The sequence below is a fragment of the Onychostruthus taczanowskii genome, unplaced genomic scaffold (assembly GCF_017590055.1).
Source record: "Onychostruthus taczanowskii isolate IOZ18803 unplaced genomic scaffold, ASM1759005v1 scaffold51, whole genome shotgun sequence".
In the NCBI taxonomy this organism is placed as follows: Eukaryota; Metazoa; Chordata; class Aves; order Passeriformes; family Passeridae; genus Onychostruthus; species Onychostruthus taczanowskii.
In genome coordinates this window covers 3641988-3661754 of record NW_024502680.1, presented here as the reverse complement: position 1 = coordinate 3661754, position 19767 = coordinate 3641988, and the positions used below count along the sequence as shown (strand labels likewise).

Sequence of the window (19767 nt, the reverse complement as noted above, 5' to 3'; positions counted from 1 at the left end):
CTGGTTGACATGGTGGTGTTCGCCCAAAGGTTGGACTCGATGATCTGAGATGTCTTTTCCAAAATAATTGATTCTGTGAACATGAACCCAATGTCTTACAAGGCACGAAGCAGGGCCCGAGAGCAGGAGTGTGGGGAACAGCACTCGTCCTTCACGTGAGCAAACTCTTCTGCTCTGTCCTTAGGAAATAACCAAAGAGCTCAAAGCTGCACTGGTGCCCTTCACCAGACTGCACAGCAGCATCTGCCTGCCCAGGAGCACCTGAGGGCGCCGAGGCGTCAGAAGCATCTCATCCTCATTCCCAGCAGTGGATCAGGCAGCTATAACCAGCTCCATTTCACTACCAGATTATGCTCCAGCTGGACAGCAAACTCCTAACCTTAGGAAAACCGTGACTGTGCCAGAATTTCTGTCTAGCTCACTGTGATTAATAGACCTCAGACTGTAAAGAGGGAGTATTGATATCATAAATAACATGCTTCATAAGGAAGGTTAATTTTCAGACTATTCAGAAGCAATCTACAGTCCCCTAAAAGCCATAGGCAGGCTGAAAATGAAGATAATTCTCCCAACACTGCCAGCAAAATAACTTATGGAGTTTTCCCTAAGGAGCTCACATGTAAGTGCCTAACCTAAGACTCTTAAAGTAATCATCTTATCAGCCCTTACTATGTCATCCTGTGCCCTGAAAGAAAGACAAAAATAGACTGTTGAAGGATTTATGATGAAAACACTCTTATTCTCATAAACTTGTATCTGCATGGTTTCCTGCATGCTGGGAAAAGGAATGAATTAAAAATAAATTAGAAGAATATGAAGAGACCAAATAAGAGATTTTTAATATTTGTTATCTGGATAATGAGCATAGCAGAGAAACTGACTGGAAAGTAATTTGCTAAGTGATACAAGCAGAAAGACATTCAGGAAGATGGAATGGAAATATCTTGGGGAACATCTGGCAAATTAAACAATTTCAATTAGGCTTAGGAGAAAACAAGGAAATCCAAGCCAGATTGAGGAGAGAAGCATTTAAAATCACTTGGAATCCTGATGGCTGCTCAAATAACCCATCAACTCAGAGCATTGTGATTCTCAGAGCAGTAGGTAGCTCACAGAAGTTTAAGTTATTAATTTCCCTTTTTGTTTTTCCCCAAGGATCCATTCTACTTAAGTATACAAAGCCAAGATTTTACAGGTACAGTTAAAGAGGCTATCATGAAAGATTAAGTTTGTTATCACTGATGTGTTTGGTTAAGGTCTCAAGAACAAAATAAAAATGTTCCTGGATGGAAGCTGCTTCCCCCCACTTTTTTTTGAATTTAAAAAATAAATTTATAAACCCCATAGTAAATATTGCTCAGCTGCTGCAACAACCCAAACATAGCAGAGTACCTGACCTTTTGTTATTTTTAAAATGCACTGGCTTCTTCCTCACTAATAATTACTGTTTTGGCATTTATCAACAAAATATGCATAGAAAAGCAAGGTGAGCTTGATTAAAATACTCACTGACTAAAGGAACTTTCAGGCACCTTTACTGGATGTCCTAAAATAAATTCATTGGAAAAAAAGAATATTTGGCCAAATGTAATTTATCATGAACAAAGTCTCTAATATTCCCTATTCCAGGGCAAAAAGCTTTGATCCTTGCTGGAGACATGGTATCTACACAGACCTTACAAAATGCTCAGCTAAATATCTCCCTGTAATCCAACGTAGGAACAACTAACAACAAGGATACTTACCAGTATAAACCTATTTTATTGTATGCTTTCCTTCTAATTCATCAGCAGAAGAAATGTGATTTTTCTTGGAGTTTTTCAAGCTTTCTAGCAGTAATTATCTTTTCTGTGGAGTGCCAGTGTGATAGCAGTAGATCCTTGTGGAGATAACCACCCACTGAGAGCACCATGTGCCACAGTAGCCAGCATTGCACAGAATGTGTGATTTTATCTGTGCACTTAAAAGTATAACTCTTCAGGTTCAGGTCTTCACACCATTTTATTTTTACTCCATTGAAATTTATATACCCAAAACCATAATGAACGAACATGTATGAGCAAAGTAAAGTCATATTAATATCCAGTAATAAAGTCATAGTAAGACTCTGAATGCAAAACTACATTATCTGTTTTTTAATACATATATGACATTATCAACTAGTATAATACACAATTTATGCCAGAATTCATCTGACTCTAAGAGCAGTCCAGCTGACCATAGAAAAAAAATGGTTGAATAATCTGGATACTGTTCAATTTGTGGAGTTATAGACTTTAAAGAACATGGAACAATACTCTCCTGTGCTTGCTGTGTTTTGACAGTGATATCAAACATATTCACAGACTGTGGCAAAACCATCTCAGGAACTCTGCTATCCTGCTGCTCCATGTCCTGCCAGTGTACATGTTAATTTATGGAGTTGTATAGGTAAGTGTTCTGATTTTCATTTTTATCTTCAAGATAAAAACGGCATTTCTCCACCACAGATAAAACAAATTTCTTTTTCGTGTTTAAAAAAATGCTAATATTCTTCCTTTGAAGTATCCTCTAGAAGTTTCTGCTAATCTTTCAGTAATTTGGTTTGGTGCTACGTGACTAATTCATTTTGTTTCTTATTTCAAACAGAAGTAAGAACCGAAGAAACTGTTTCCAGGAGAATTATCCTGGTTTATATTTAGCCTGGACTGACCTATTTCAGTGTGCAGTCACGTGCACACCCTTCTACCTGGCCTCATCCTCCCTGTGGGCTGCTGAGTGCTCCTGTGGTCACAGAATGCAGCGTGCCTGGAAGAACCTCTGATGAAAGACAGCAGGCAAAGATTTTATGTCTGATTCAACAGGAAACAAAAAAAAATCAAGTAGGAAAAGCATAAGCACATGACACTAAAATACACAAATTAAGCCACTGTATTCCTGCCAACAAAGCTGAGAGAATACACTTGGTAATTCCCCTGGGATAGTAGGGATATGGGTAACCTCAGAATTCACAAAGAAAATCAGCTGGAATTCACCTGGAAATCACATTAGTCACAGCACCCAGCTCACACTGCCTAAGGGATTGACTTTCTAGCCTTCCTAGTACCAGCCCCTGAAAATAGGCTTTTGCTTTGTAGTTGTTCTGTGATAAATAGCTTCTCAGGCATATTTAAGTCAAAACTACCCTCCCCCTCGGTTTGGTTGGTGGTTTTTTTAGGGTTTTGTGACTGTTCATTGACACCCAGGGCTGCCCTTCCCAAGAGCCACAGGCAGAAAATGTAGCATCTCTAACTGCACAGCCCCCATAGATAAAAAGTTAACAATTATCTGAAAATGTTTGGAGAAAACATGTCAGCCACAGAACCAATTCAAAACTATTCTACAATTAATTCTGTGTCAAAGCAAACATTAAAATAGTAAGAATCTAGAAAGAAGGGTGTTTTATTCCTCTGAAATAAGGTTTTTAGATCACCTGAAGACTATAGCCCTGAAGGGTAGACAATTTGTTCTCAGTTCATTTTAGAAGACAAAGCCCCAAAAGAACAATTTTGAATTTGAGAAAGATTTACAATACTCTGCATGTATGTACTTTATACATTCCACCATCATGACAACTGACAGAAAGTTATTGTCAAGCAAACATTATATCAGGATACAAAGACACTGCTATGCCATTATTAACAAAATAGATTTAATATTTGGTTTTAACTTTCCTACTATTTTTCCTTGCTTTCTTGTAGTGAGCCTGTTTGATTATTGGTGTGTCTCCAGACAGCTGTCACCCCACTCTGGCAACCTCCCTGGTTTTGCAAATGTGGTGCAATTGACAGGTTTGCTATTCATACCTGTAATATATTGCCTGTCCTTCTGGAGGAGAACAATTTCATCTTATCCCCCATAAAGGCTGTGGGAACTCATATAAAGAGGACAGTACAAATAGTCTTTATCCATTATGATTTATTCTCTACAATACTTCATTAGAGGATAGAGTTCAATTATTTACACTCAGAAATTATTATATAGGTAGGAGGCAACCAAGTGTAATACAAAGAATTGGTCTGACGTCTCTGCACTGTAGGTCAAAAGAGGTCTCCTGCTTTAAGGAAATAAATTAACCAAAAAACCCCCAACAAAACAACATGTAGTTTCTGAATACAAACAGAAAACAGCACTAATAGTCAGTGAAGACTGCAGAGGTTTGTTAATGTACTATGAAAACAAATTATTCTGTGCAAAGGTTAAAATAAACTCTTAGATTTCCTTACAGATTTTTTTTTGTTCTGATAAATTGTAGATATGTGATATTTTGACCATATAACATTCCCAAACTGAAATGGCTTCAGTTGAGATGAACAACATGGAAACATGGAAAAAAAAATTAAGAACCTCACAGTGGAAACATTTCAACACTGACAGACTCCAGTGATCAAAGACATTCTCCTGTAGTTACCGTAAAACAAAGACATTTCATCATTGCAGTGAGATTATTTATCAGTTGTGGTTGTCATGAGAATAAGCCCTTCTAGACCAAAAGGCACTTGCTTCTAAGGATGAGTTAATCCAGATCAAACCAGGGAACAGTTGCTTTGAGGAGTAGTTCTAACCAGCTGTCCCAGCCAAGCAAACACAGAGAAAATCTCACATCAATTGGCCACTGAATTTGGTTGTCTCCATCCTGAGGCAATTCAAACTCCAGTTTGTGCTCAGTTCACCTCTTTCATCCTTATGCATAGCTGCCATGTAATGATCTAGAAACGGGATTATTTCCTGAGACCACCTGTCCTTGTCATACATTTCTCTGAGCTGACTTAGCTATTGACACAGTTTTCAACTGATTTTATAGCTGGACCCTTATGGGACTAAAGCTGAGAGGGCCTGTTCCTCAGGCAGCAGACCAGTGTTTCTGATCTGACAGCTTCTCTTCTCACTGCAACAAGACAAGAACACAGTACATATTTAGAGGCATTTATGTTTTGTTTGTGTTTTTTTAAACAGACTGAGTGGGGAAATAGAAGTGGGAGAGGACAAGACTTCCCCAGTCCCAAACCACCTGTCCCACTTCAGGCTTAAACCAACCAAGTTACTCAATCCTAAAATTCTGTTCTTTAAAAAAATGACAGCTAACCCTCCCCACCCCACCCTTTATTCATCCCCTAGTCAAAGAAACTGAAATCAGGAAAACACTATACACTGTTGAAGACACAGAACAGGGCAAACACCTGAAAAAGAAACAGTATAGTTGAAAAGCCTGGCACTGTATGCCTGCATGACCAGTCTCACCGAGCGTGCTCAGGGGTGAAGTTTTAGCACCATTTTTTTGCCTTTTTTTAAACCTTTTAGAAATGAAATTCTAACATAGAACACTTGAACAGTAATGAGTGTAGCCCTATGTATCATACTGTTTGACAGCTGAAAGGTGAGTGGTATGCCTGGAGCTGACCCCACCCTCCCCCATCACGACACGGCACCTGGGGGAGCAACTACAAACTGGAGTGGTTTGTAACGAGACTCATTTATTCTCAGCAGCAGGAAGTCACGAAACAATCCTTTCATCTTCAATTCTTTTCAACAACATCACAAGGGAAAAGTGGCAATTTGTAGGAATGACCCAATACAGAAGGAAAGCTGGGTCAATATTGCACCGTTATCCAGAGGAATCTCCCTCACATGTCTCTCCTCCAGCAGAACTTACACCAACATGAAGCAAAATGGCACAAGTGGCACCTTGCTTCCTTAGGACCAGGAGCAGCTCCCTGCAGCTCTCAGCTTCCTACCAGCCCTACTCCCTGCCACACCACAGCATAATTTCAGGCTTCCAACACCAGCCAATTAAAACACACGAGCAGGCTCAGAAGATGTATGCAACCAAACAGCCATGACTCTGCTATGCACTCGTGATCTCCTCCCAATCATTACTGACCCTCCAGAAGCTTGGAAAACCAACCAACCAACCCCACCCCAAATTGTATTCTGAAGTCTGGTTATCTCATTGAAAGAGTGTCATAGTTTAGAGTTTATGACATCCCTCAATGATGCTGCAGAATACAACTTATAACCTCCTTTCAGAAAAGAGTATTCCTTGTGATCATCAACCAGCATGGGAGAAGAAATACAGAATGCACACAAGTTCCATGCCATTTGGGTAATACAGATTTCCCCACTCACTGCCTGGATGTGGCAATGACTAAGCTGAGTAAGATAAATCTTACCAGCAAAACTGAACAGCACCATTCCTGGAATAAAGTGAAACACTCACAGCCCCTGAAATCAGTAGTCATACTGGCAAAAGTGGCTGTTCTATCAAAAGGAAGGTCCCCAAGACTGTTAGCTTAACTTAAAACAAATTTCAGTCACTGGTCTCACTTGTACGACTACAGTCACTGCTCTGCAAACCCCTCCCCAGCCCTAATCCTATCCCTTACAAATATTTGGAAACAAAATTTGGTCAAAACCAAGACTGTCCAGGGACACTCGAGGATCCTTTCCTCTGCGTACACAGCAATGCCACGTCACTCTCTTACAGGCAAAACAGCATTGTATTTCATAGCAGGCTTCATCACCAAGAATCCAGCCTACCAAGGATCTGAGCCTTAAAGCCTTCAAGGGTTTATTTAAATAATGGATTAATTTTTCACATGTTTTCTGTCCATGAGGATGGGGTGCTATCCAGGTGTTCAACCCTCCCCGATATCATGATGTCCGCCTGTGACGCGTGGGGGCCGCAATCAGCTCTCAGTACACAACAGATACCAGAGGTTAAAAAAAAATTAAAAAGAACCTAAAAAATGTTTTGTTGGACTCCGTTGCCCAGGCTGCCAGGGGAATGCTCCTACTTGATCTGGGGGGCTTCCGTAACGAACGACTCAAGTCTCCAGAGTGCCAGGAACACCCGGAACAGATCAGTCCGAAGCAGCGCTTTCACTCCTAAAGGTCTTCTGCACCTCACGACAGTTCGTAGGCATGGAGCCCCAATCCGACGGAACCCCCGCTGGGAGGGAAGGCTGAGATAAGGCTTGGGCCCCTGAAGTCCTGTCACGCTCTCACCCTCCCCCCAGGTCAGTGGGAAGGCAGGCTTGGCAACGGAAGCTAGCATCATAAAATGGTGCAGTAATAGAAGTAACTGGACCAGGAAGAGGAGGCGTCTGCCCCGATGATGTCATAGCCGTTGGCAGCAACCGGGGAGTGGGACTGGTCATGCAGCCGTGTGTCAGGAGTAATGATTGTAGAGGGGGGGGGCATGAAGGGTGCCATTCTGGAAACAGTGCTGGCGGGAGGCCATGTACTCTGCGTAACTGATTGTCACCTTCTCGCTGCGGTACCTGCGGGAACAGGCAGAGACACGGCGTCAGAGCGCGCAACGCGGAGCCACCCCACGCGCAACGCTCACCCCACGCTCCCCTCCAGCTCACAGCCTGTGATGGCCAAGAGGAACACACTGCTCTGAAAAACCTGTGTGAGCTTGAATTAGCTCCAGGGTCCCAAAAAATGAATCCTAACCAAGGTGACGATAATTAAAGGGATGCCTGAAGTAGCACACAGGAAATAAATGATCGGTTTGTATTCTTTTTTATCCACAAATTGCATGAAAAGTTTGCTGGAAGAAGATTCAACTACAGTGATTAAATAATTAGTATTTCACTATTGTTTACTTTTGTGGTTATCTCCACATTTGAAAAGGTAGTGAAAGAAATGGAGAGGTGAGTAAAAAGAGGTTTATCATAGCACATAAATGACTTAGTCCATGTTGTACAATCAGAATTCACAAAATGTGATGTTCCTTTGGAGACACTGGAGTTTTCCAAGCTCTTCTAAAGCATGGTAAACAACAGCCAGCTACAAAGTGGTTGTGGGCTGCACTAAGACCACATTACATGAGATTTAATGAAAACCTTCATCCTGTCATCTCCTGTTAAAGAAAACCCTGCACACTCACCTCGTATCTCTAGAGGTAAAGAATGACCTGATAATTTAGTGTTTCTACAGAAAACCAGGAAGTCCCAATTTTTACTAACATAAAGGGGGCAGAAACCAATAGGACAGCTGGGGCTATAGAAAAGCAAGCAAATTCTGAAAACCAGCCAAATGTGAGTGTGGTTTGGTTTTAAGACAGGTGTCACCTACTAATAGCTACAGCATTCACAGATGAGCACATTGAGAAAAGGAAGTTCATTGAAAAGATGCCAAAAAATATCAGTCTTTTCAACTTTCAAAAGTTCTGCTTCTGGTCTTTCACATATATAGCAATATTAAAAGCAGTGACACTTAGGAAAATGCCAGCTTTGATCCTGCATGGACCAAACACGTTGTGCTTAATTCTATGTGCTTTATATGCCTAACACATGGCATTTGTGATTTGGTCTTTCACACTACATCTCCTCTGGAAGAGGCATAAAGACTTACATCGAGCACAAATATTTTAAATCACCCAGAAAACACCATAAAGTAAAATTAAACGGCAACAAATACATCTGCTTACCTGGTAAGTTTAATTGTTTTCCTAAAATCATTGGTAATGGGAGCCTTAAAGCCACCTTTCCTGAGTAAGGAGTCTATGGTCTGGATCTGATCCCAGTCTATTGAAAAATAGAAGCAAGGCACATTTTTCAACAAAAAAAATATTTCAAAACCACAAGAGATGCATTAAAAGGACTCTAGAAAATCAAACAACTAAACAGGAAACTCTGAGCTTTAGAAATCCTAGTGTTGAACTGGACATACGTGGCCTGATGCATGCACCTACTGCACATGCCTACCCCTTTAAACTGATATTGGCCTATGAAAGAGCAATTCCATTTTCCATTCCATGTCTTCTTATAAAGGTCTGTGCCTTGTTACTGTTGCAGGGACCCCAAATTTTTTCATCATTTGCCACTTAGCTCCCTTGAAAATAAGATAATAGTAATCTCTTTACATAGACAATTTGGGACTGATTCTCTAGTGATAGCACAGTGCACTGCTATGTGAGAGATCAGAGTTAAAATTCCTACCTTAGTCTTTTGCCCCAGAGCCAGGAGGATGCGACCACTCCACTCTGCTAGGTGGAGGAAAGGAGGAGGCAATATTTTGAGCAGTTACCATGGTGACCACTACTCTATTTGAGTGGGAAGTGTGCTCCAGAGGGGCTGTGTTTCTAGCCCTCCTCTGGAGGATGCTACTTTAGCAAGAATGAGGAGGAAAGTGACTCTCCTGTTGGTGCTGGGCAGCGTGCAGTTATCCTAGTCGGTGGGAGAAACATAGAAGAGGAAAGATGCAATGCTCAATGAGGCTGGAAGATCCATACTTTGAGATCCTCTATTTCTTCAGCCCTAAAGCATTCTGGCACTAAAATACAGCTGTGCAAAGACATGGGTGAGAGACAGGCCAGATGAAAACCCAGCAGCAACTGTATCAGGTGTCAGTTGTCCAGATTAAGCCTGGTGATTCCATGGCACCACTGTGAGGACAGCATTGTATTCCAAGCCCCAAATTGGTAGATTGTTACCCAATTCTGTGACACAGTATGTTGGCATGTTTGGCTGCCATCTCAAACCCACCTTGTTCCTTAGCAACCTCAGGTAAATACGTGGCTGTGCGTTTGACACCTTTCTCATTGATGAACTCTATTCTGATCCCATGGATTCCAACCTATAGATGGAAATGAACAGCCAGATAAGAGGTGTTTGCTAGCACTGAGCCCACAACGCTGTGCATCTCTCTCTCTCTGCACAGTTTGGCTTTTGCTGGGTAAGGTCATTCTCCTCCCCACTCTCTGCTCTTGCCTGGCAGGTCTCACAAGGAGCTCTCAGCCACCCTTCCCAGACAAGCCTCACCAGTGGCCCTGCCACTTCTCCTGAGCTAAGTCTTGTCAGTTTTCCATCTCTTGTGTCACTCAAGAGAGATGAAATCTCTGCACGCAAGAATGATGCCTAAAATTACCTGACTATGAAGTCCATATACATATTGAATGAAATACACTTCAATGTACAAAGTCCTAAAAACCATTCATACCTTTGGTCTTAACTACTTTATTTCCAGTTCCTATCCACACCATCAAAATACTTCCCAGGTTTTTATACAAGTATTTACACCCATTTCCTATTGGGCCAAGTCCATAAACCACTTCCATGTTTCTTTTATTCCCATTCAGATCCCCCACAACCAAAAGCATCTTGCTGGGCCATCCTCTTCCTTCCTTCCTTCTAGTTTTCCAGCCCCATTTCTTCTATTCCCAGTCTCTTCTATCCCCATACACCCCTGTAAGGAAGGAGATACATCACCATGTACTAACCCGAACCCGAATGGAACGAGAGAGTGATGCAGAGTTCCAAATGCACCTGTTCTCACCTCCCAGTCCAGGTAGTCACTGGCATCCTCGAAGTTAGTGAGGAGGGAGACAGAGCAGAAGAGTTTGGGCAGCTCCTCGCGGGTCAGGGGGGGAAATCGGCTGTCCTTAAGTGCACTAAAGGGAAGAGAAGATACGTCACCCAGTACAAGCACCAAAATAGTGTCAGATGCTCAATTATTCCCCTTTTGATTAGGCCTGCATGAAACATGCTTCTCTCCTACTGCAGAGAAAGTGATTTGCATCTCTCCCTAATCTAATGAACTGTAATACTAGTGGCAAGCCTCCTGATGCTCCCCAATGCCTACTGCAGGCTGAGAGAAATTACGTGCTACAGATGTCAAAACTGTCAGCATGCAAGATAGATTTGACAGTAGCCTTAAAATGCCAACTGCAACTCACCTTTTGCAAAGGTGTTCCACTACATCCTGATACATCACCTCACTGTAAGGCTCACACACTCAGGTTCAGTTCACTATGAAGCATATTACATTGAACTACGTTGATCCAACATCCTAACCTTGAATCCTTACAGATCTTCAGTGAACCAACTAATTTCATATTCACTTCATATTTATTTCATTTTTGACAGTTACCTGGTTAATGTATATTCCCTGAGTCCTGAGTGAAGATTCATGGCTGAAAAGGTCCCGATGCAGCCACGAAGCCGCTTGTCTCGCCCCGTCTTCCACGTCACAAAGAGTGGACTGAAAAGGCAAGAAAAGAAACAAACCCTCCAGCCTCTACAGATATTTGGTTGCTAAGGGGAGACACCCAAGGTATGAAAGAGCCCCAGGTTTGCTCACCTGCTATCTGGCAAGAACAAAACTTCATGCCCACGTCCCCCACATGCAAGCCCCAACACTTCCCTCTGCCTTTTCAGCACACTCCATCCTCCCCAGCAGGACCCTGAGAGTCCTCCACAGACATCTTCCAGGTGTGCTGTCTTCTAATGACTGAAATGGTTATTTGATCCCACTGATTACCTGTCAGTATTGGCCTCACTTTGCAACATCCACTAGTTTCCAGCATAGGTCATATAGGAATTAATATAGATGATGCAAGTTAGTTCTTTATACTACCACTTCCATAAATCAGATTTGCAATAGAAGCTTTTCTTTTTTGCTTTTTAAGGAATGAAAAGAAATCCAAATTTTTTTTCCCTGTTTTTTCCATGAGGATCTGGCTTCTGGGTTCATCCCTAAGTCTCAAGCAGTTTATGTCCACATTTTTGCTTACCTTACATTTAATTTGTATTTACATGTATTTTCTCCTGTTGAACACATATCTAAAACACTATTGTTCCTACTCAAACATCACCTGGATTTCCACTTTCCTGTCTACCATCACGAATTTACAGGCACAACAGTAGATTCTCAAACTCAGCAGGTTCATTTTGAGCTGTTAAACTGCAACTCCTGATTTGGCCTTAAAGAATAACAGCTTCAGAATAAGGGAGCTCTACGAAGAGATAAACAGGTAAAGATGACTGTGAGCATTAAATACAAAAAAAATTAACTTCTACAGGAGTGAGTGAAATTGCAAAGAGCTGCAGAGAGAAGCACTAAAAGGACAGTGGTGGTTGCAGCTCTACAAGAATGTCCAAACATCTGCAAAATTCTGTAAGGCAACTGATAATGCTGACCTAATTATAAAAACAGGATGAGTGATTCTGTGACTTGTTCAGAGTACTGAATGCAAGACATCAGTCTGTGGATTTCTACTGAACTTTAAGTGATATGATAGCATATGATTTTCTGAGATAAGAAAACATTGACAGGAGATTTGAACCATCAAGACTGATTTGACAACATAGCTTAGACACTTTCCTCAAACTCTTGAAGCTTTTGTCAGCAATGCACCTCTGCAGCAAACCTTACAAAAATACTAAGATGTTCTGTTCAGACAACAAAAGCAGCATGGAGTGTGGATGATTTCTCAAACACAGCTTAAACTGTAGTAATAACTCAGTGCCCAGTGATGTTCCTCAGAGCAACAATGGAATTAAATCCATCACGCACAAACTCACCATTCAGATCTAGTTACCAGCTGTGACCAATGGCAAAAGTAATGCCCAAAAGAGCAATTAGCCCTTGAGTGATAATTGTGAAGGACTTTGCCCGCAGAGGAAGTGGAAACATCCTTCCACACCCAGCACCAACCTCCTGGTTGGCTTGACCAGGACAGGGGATCTGCTGTTCTAGTTTTCCAGTAACACTTCAAGGCACTTACACGATATAATTTTTCTACATTTTCATCTATCTATCATATGTTGAAAGAGCAAACAGAAAAAGAGTGTAAGAAAACACATCAGAAAACTTAAAAGAAGAAAAAAAAAAGACACTAAACTTACACAGGAGATCTGTGAGAAACACTACTGTCACAAGTTCAGTGGAAATTTACCCTAATCTAATAAAAAATTTGAAAGTACTGCTCAGTCCATGTGACACTCAACCCAAAGAGAAAATGCAAGGGAGAACATAGAACCATCACTCACAGAATACAAATCTAAGTAAATTCTCCTTCAATTCAAATTGCAGGTTCACATTTTCAATTTACCTCTTTCCCCTTTCCAAAGGGAAAAAAATCCCACAACCCATCTTTCCATTGAGCTGCAGCACAGCTTTATGCATCCATAATAGAAGAGATATTATCAGAGGGGAGAGGATAATTGTATTCTGAAGGCTGTATATTTTAAAATACCTTAAAGCACATTTAAAACCATTTTTCATTGTGGTCAGAACAACTGAGGCATAAAAAAAGATATGATTCTGTACACATAGATAAAATTTCACTATTTTCACTGCAGAGAAGATGATGTTTCTGTCTCTGAAGAATAAATGCACTCAGCAAATTGCAGGTGCAGCTGACAATAAGGCCATTGTTCCAGAGCCCCTCCTTGAAAAGTGTTATTTCCCAGATGTACTGAGAAAAGTCACAACAATCTTTTGTCCATGTTCACCCAGGAGCATTTACTGGTACTTTGCAGCCATATCCTCAGCAGATTATGTCAACTGTTCCTTCCCCAGCCACAACATCCCACTTTATATATGTTTGATGAGGGGTTTTAGGCTGAGAGGAACTAAAACTAACAGCAGCTAAAAATTAGCTTCATCAATTGCAACTACAAAGGGAATTTTAAAGTAGAAAAGTACAGTTAATTTGAATCAGGCTTTAGCCTGTACTAGGGAAAAACCTGTTACAGAACAGATCTTATGATGCAAGTCTCCTATTATTTGTCTTGTATGGCAACTAGAAACTTCCATGGTATAGTTTTAGCACCAGTTTGTAATACCTACTATTAAAAAATCAGACAGAAGTACAAAAGTGGAAAAAGTAACCAATCAGCTACTTGCACAGGTTCCAAATTGTAAATACTTGCAGTAACCTGAATAGTAAAGGGGATATTTCCTTCCTTTGCCAAGTTAATTCAGACATAACTACAAGGCTTGCAATGCCACCATCTCTTCAGTAACCTGTGACCAGCACTGCTAACACTGGAATAAGGGAACCTTACTGCACAGGTATGTACCAGCTCCATAATTCCCATCAAGAGTGCTGTCCATGTGCACATCCCCTCAGGCTGGTGACTGACATCCATGTGGTTTTCAATCCATAACCCAGGCACTTGCATGTTTTTACACTGTTTATGCCAAATCCTGACCTTCACACCTGCTTTCAGCTTTACTATAAAGTTCAGCACCAGTTTAAAAACCAGTCTGAGAACAGGATGTGCCTCTTTCTATTCAGTCAACAGTCTCTTCTCTGTTTGTGCAGAGAGACTCCTGGTATAAACCTTTGTTTTGTCCAAAGATCTCTTACATTGACATTAATTATGTCACAAAAGGCCACAATGCAAATTATTTCTGGATTTTCACTCTGCTTACTCTTGTATTTGGTAACATTTGGCTTGAAGTTCATTACGAGACTGTCTCAAGTGGGGCAGTTCTTCCTTGTGTGCTGCCCTTCAAGAGAGCAAACCCCATGCTTTTCCCTGGGGTACATCCATTTCCTGGAAGCAACAGAATAAATGCTGAAACACAAGAAAATCCAGGCAAGCATTTGCTGACAGGGAAAGAGAAGGGAAGGGCTGGTTATGCTTTGTTGGTGTGCTGATCTAAAAGACTTGTAATCATGAGCACTGAAATAACCAGTGAACAATTTTTAACTTTTCAAATCTGGGCATAAAAATGCAAGCAGCTGCTATTCCCCAAAGGATATCCTTTTTGATACTAGTCAACAGAAAAAGCAACAAAATCCAGCCAGAAATCTCCTCTGACACCAAAAGAATGCAGCTCTATAAAACCATCTCCCTTACCGGCTTAACGGAGCACCAGCCAATAACCCTTTGCACTCTGAGTGACAAAACAACAAGCAGCCTGACACCAAACGTTCTACAGGGAACCCACCCAGCTCCCTTTAGGAACACCAGGAATGTTTCAGCCTCGGGAGTCCCTGGAACTATTTGATATCCTAGTCCAGAGCATTTCTCTGTCCATTTACAGTATGAAACAGCTTACTCTGCAGCAGCATTCAGGACATGTATCCACAATCCAGCTGGAATAATAACTGCATGGAAGCACAACCTACATCCACCCTGACAGCAGAAAGGTGGGCACACACAGAAAGAAAGTCCTTGACCTGTTTTAAGCCATTGTTCTTTACATCAATTTAAAATTCATTAGCTTAAATTAAGGATGTCAGCAACTTTTTATTTTATCTATTGTTCTGGAGGAGGCCCTGGAGGAGTGTCAGAAGGTCCATCTGTCACTGATCTTTCCCATATAATTCTTTTAACAAACATTTTAACAACATTAACATTTCCACACCTACGCAGTCAACCTTCAGACAAACATTAGCTAAATCTCACCAAAGTGAAACAGCTTCATAAATCCTTCTCCTCACTTCTGCTCATACACATCTCCTTTCCTCCTAACCTTGCTATTCTCCTTGAAAGTTAACTCTCTTGGCAGTGCTGGCTTCATGGTTGGACTCAAAGGTTTTTCCAGCCTGGATGATTCTAGGATTTCTCCCCACACTGCCCATCTAGCACGATCTCCCTAACACATCTTCTATAACTGGTAATTTTTAGATTCCCCTCCCTGCTAAACCCATTCACTTGGACAGCTGAAAACTTCTTTGAGTGTCCTTGTCCAACCCTCACCAGCCCAGCATTTGTTTCAGGATGAGCTGGAAACTTGTTCCAACTTCAACTTTTTACTTTATTCTCTTTCCATTGCTTTGCAGAAGGAAGTCTCTTCCCCTCTCCAAGTCAGTGTCTCACATTAGCAACTGGAGCTTCTTCAAATTAATTACATTATTTAACTGGTTTTCTAGTACAATTTTGTAGGTGGCACTACTCAGCTAATTTTTTTACAGAGGAATCCACTTACAAAGAAGGGGGCAAACTTTATCAGAACATTCCCATGAAGTGAGTTTGCACTCCTCCACAAAGAGCACAGTGCCTCATGGAACACAGCAGACTGTGAGCTGAAGAAGCAGCACACCTCTTCACACTTGGCCTAGCTCTTGCTGCAGAGCCAAGCACTCTCTCTCTCACAGGACACTCTGTAAAGCTCACTCACCTCCACCAACAAACAGCACTTTAGTCTTTTGTGCACTTACAGTGCATCCTTTTGTTCCCAGCAGACAAAGCAAGGAGCAGAGTGCACACCCCTTTTCCCACTCCCCAAAGGAAACCCTTCACCCTTCCCCAATCACAGCACAGCTCTGGAAGCTGTTTCCCAGCTTTGCTCCCACATCAGGCTGTACTCACTAGGGGTCATTGGTGAATCGAGGAAGCCGTGGCTGAGGGAACCCGTAGAGATGACAGTAGAGTACATCAAAGCAGTAGCAGCACATCTCTGCTGTCACCACCAGGTTCTTGGTGCTGTTGGCAGTTCCATTGGGCCGAGTAAGTGGGCTCAGAGCTCCTGAAGTGGGATTCATTCGAGTAATTGGGGAATTTCCTGGGCCCAAAGTCAAGTCAGACACGTTCTCCCTTCCATTATTCCCATCTGTATGCTGGTGGTTCTGAAGAGGACCTGAACTGGAGCTTGGTGCAGTTGTGGTCTGATTCCCATGACTGTGCGTTCCACTCCCAGACAATTTGGGCTTCTTCACCCCACAACAGCCAGCTGCCAGCTTGGGCTCAAGTGGAGGAACACAGCGTCTTTTTCCCATCCTGCTTCAAAACTCGCTGCCTGGAGCACTGCAGAACCCTGGCATGGAGGGGTGGGGAAGGGGGAAAAGCATTACACAAAGAGTTACAGGTGAAAAACCAACAGCTGCTTCCTTGCTTCTGCTACAAGGAGAGGAAGAAAACCCTCCAAAGCATGGGATCAAGCACAGCACCAAAGGCAGGTCAGCAGAATGGGTGTTCTCACACAGAGATTGGAAGAGTATGGACACAACATGCATGCAATCACACTTGCCAAGGTATTGAACACTTTAATAGGTGGCTCATCACAAAAAAATGTAACCAGACCTCCCATAAAAAGAACAAAACTGTGGGAAAACAAAAGGAAAAAAGACTTGTGACTGCAGATACACCCTATCCACTACTTTTCCTGCTCACCCATTCCTCCTCAGTCAATGCCTGCACCAATGGCAAAAAAAAAAGTGCATTTCCCATCTCTGTTTGTGAGAGAAGAGTGACAGCAGCCCAAAAGGACACCTTTGGGGCTGGACTCCCAGGGGTGTTGCCCTTGATTTAGCACTGGCAACATCAAAGAGGAGCTAAAAGCACTGAAACCACCATTTTCTAAACTACAGACTATTTTCCAGACCACAGACTGGAATCTGCATTTACTTTCTGGCACGGGGTGAACAAATACAGCTCCCAAATAAACATGCAGGGGGAACAGGCAAGATGTGCACTACAGGAAGAGCTGAAGCCAGCACGGTCTGAACAGGGGAAAGTGATAATAGCAGGAAACAGGCATGGAACAAAAAACCCAACAACCCAGAGCAGTGTTCTGCCTGCAAAGATGAGAATATTAGCTCATGCAGCACACGAAGGGGCGGAACAAACACAGGGAGGAAAGGCTGAGCAGACAGAGATCAACAAACACGATAGGCAAGGATTACGGGTCAGTGGCAGGAGCTCAAACACCAACATCACCGTGAGGTCTGAATGTACAGGGGAGAGAAAACCAGCTGTCAAATGGGGCTCAGAGCACAGGCAGGTGAGACAGGGAACACCACGGGGGACTGAAGTCACACTCAGCTCTCAGGAGCACCAGGGAACTACTGTGACCACCAGAGCAGCCCTCCAGCCCGCCCAAGCTGAGAGCACAGACTGAAACACACTGAAATTCAGGTTGTGACAACTCCCTCCCTCCTCTGCACGTGCAAAGACAGTAAACTTAGTTCTGAAGTTTCATCGGTCACAGCAGGAGTCACAGGACTCTGATGTGAAGGGTGTTCAGAGGTGCAGCCTGCACGCCCGCACTGCTTGCTCTGCTTAGGAATCCCCTCAAGGTTTTAGAAAGACCATAAGGAACAATTTACAAGACCTAAGGAAAATGGTAATTTTTTCTTTGATCTCTACTTTTGTAATAATAATAAAATTTAAAAAAACCAACCAAACAAACAAACAAAAAAAAAACCATCCAAAACCTAAAAGAAACCAAACCAGGCAAAACAAAAGCATAACTTTGACACAGCGACCGTGTCAATTCTTCACTGCCTATTAAAAGTAACCCGGCTCTGGCTGTTCGAGGGTGCTGAGCCTTACGAGCCTTCCCCAGTCACCACTGACGGCTCAGCCGCATTGGGGAAGATAAATCATTATTTATTTATCTGGAAGCACAACACTTGATTCAAGATCGGAGACGTGGCAGGGGCAGGGGGGAGCGCCCCCTCTTCTCCCCCCGTCTGCAGCAGGGGCCTAACAAAGGCGGCCGCTCGGCTCCAGCCCCGCTTCCCGGGAGCGCCCCGGGCCGGGCGGCCAGGGGGCACACCGGGGCACCGCGGCGGCGGGACGAGCCCCGTGCTGCCGCACGCAAACTTTGCGGGGTGTTCGGGGGGGTCCCGCAGCGCCGCCGGCTCCGGCCCGGCGAGACCCCGGCTTCGCCCCGTGCCCCCGGCCCGACCCCCGAGCAGCCCCGGGGCCGCCAGGGGGCGCCACGGAGCGGGACCCCCCCCGCGGCCTCCCCCGGCCCGGGGCGGCGGGGCCCCCTCCCCCGCGCCTCCCTCACGCCCCCGGGGGTCACCCACCTCCTGCTCCCGTCCCGGCTTCTCCTCCGCCTCAGCCCCGCCGCCGCCGCTGCTGCCCCGCAGCCTTCTGCCGCCTCATGGGGCCATGGGCCTGGGCGAGGCTCCCCGGAGAAGCGGGCCCGGCGGGCGGGGGAGCGGGCAGGGCCCGCCGCGGCCGGGGCTTCCCGGGGCGGCCGGAGGACCGGAGCGAGGCCGCGGGCAGGTCCGCCGCTATCCCCGCAGCCTCCTCCTCCTCCTCCTCCTCCTCCCGGCCGTGAGGTAATGAGGGACGGACACTCATAGTCCGCCAGCCTCCCGGCGGCGCCAACACAGCCAAGGCCCTAGGGCGGGCGCTCTGCCCCACGCAGAAACCATAGAGACGCGCGCTTCCGCGCCCTCCCCGTCACGTGAGCAGCGCACGTGCGGGAGCAAACAGTTCCGGGAGCGGGGACGTCACTCGGCAGCAGCGCCGCGCTGCCATTGGCCAGCGGGGGCGATGACGGCATGGGGGGGAGGGGCTGGAGGAGGGGAGCGTCCATTGCGCGGCTCGGAGGGGGGGCGCGAGTCGTTCCTGCCCTCGGGGCCCGGCGCGCTGAGGGCGTGAGGGGAGAGCGGGGCTGCGGGGAGAGCCTGAGCGCTGAGGGCTCCGGCTTTAATTATAGCCGCGTGTGACGGATTTGTGGCAGGAGCCAAGATACCACAACAACACCAACGCAGAAATTACTCTTTTAGTGTTTCCCGCTGCCAACGGGGCACCCAAACGCTTCCCCCTTCGCCTTTCTTCACAGCACCATAAAAACCAAAGCAGGGAAGTCCTTACTTCGTCAAGGGTTTGGGGACAGCTTGTAAAAATAGAGTCTCTGCATTCCGCCCTGAGGGAATTCTCTGGCAGCGGGCAGTTTGGGGTCGCTTGGAGGGGACGAGGGTTGTTGTGGCTGTATGAGGCACATAGGGGAAGGCATAGAGAAAACCACAGCGCTCATTCCTGATTCCCTTCCAAGAGCACCCGTGAACACCTGGGCACAACGAAGAGCAAACTGCATAGCCCAGAGTACCCACACTGCACATCCAACCCCAAGGGGCAAACTGGCTGAACCCTTTCAAGACTGCAAAATGGAATTGATGCCATTTCTGATCGAAGCTTAAGCAATAAATAAGAGGCATAAAAATGTGAGCTGGAGAAATTTGGTTGCATGTCAGTGGATCTTACAGTCTCCTATAGACTAGAATCACAGAACGGTAGGAAAGGACCTTCAAGCTTGTTTTGT

At 44.3% G+C, this 19767-nt stretch overlaps 1 protein-coding gene across 1 annotated transcript; it reads right to left on the bottom strand.

Annotated features, from left to right (window-relative positions):
* Nucleotides 1-3916: 3916 nt before the first annotated feature.
* On the bottom strand, nt 3917-19643 carry AMMECR1L (AMMECR1 like). The gene is made up of 7 exons (XM_041416144.1): nt 18521-19643; nt 16077-16521; nt 10897-11007; nt 10303-10417; nt 9513-9603; nt 8456-8552; nt 3917-7298 (listed from the first exon to the last, which is right to left on the bottom strand). The coding sequence occupies exons 2-7, from the start codon at nt 16481-16483 to the stop codon at nt 7187-7189; spliced, it is 933 nt and encodes a 310-aa protein (XP_041272078.1). The 5' UTR covers nt 16484-16521; nt 18521-19643; the 3' UTR covers nt 3917-7186.
* Between the last annotated feature and the right edge of the window lie 124 nt (nt 19644-19767).

Excerpts from the sequence above, each read along its gene's own strand:
- AMMECR1L (XM_041416144.1), bottom strand. The coding sequence starts at position 16,483 with ATGGGAAAAAGACGCTGTGTTCCTCCACTTGAGCCCAAGCTGGCAGCT. Across the intron at positions 10,418-10,896 it reads AGGGAATATACATTAACCAG|TGCACTTAAGGACAGCCGAT; the intron begins GTAACTGTCAAA and ends TCTTCCCTTTAG. Across the intron at positions 7,299-8,455 it reads AAAACAATTAAACTTACCAG|GTACCGCAGCGAGAAGGTGA; the intron begins GTAAGCAGATGT and ends CTGTTCCCGCAG.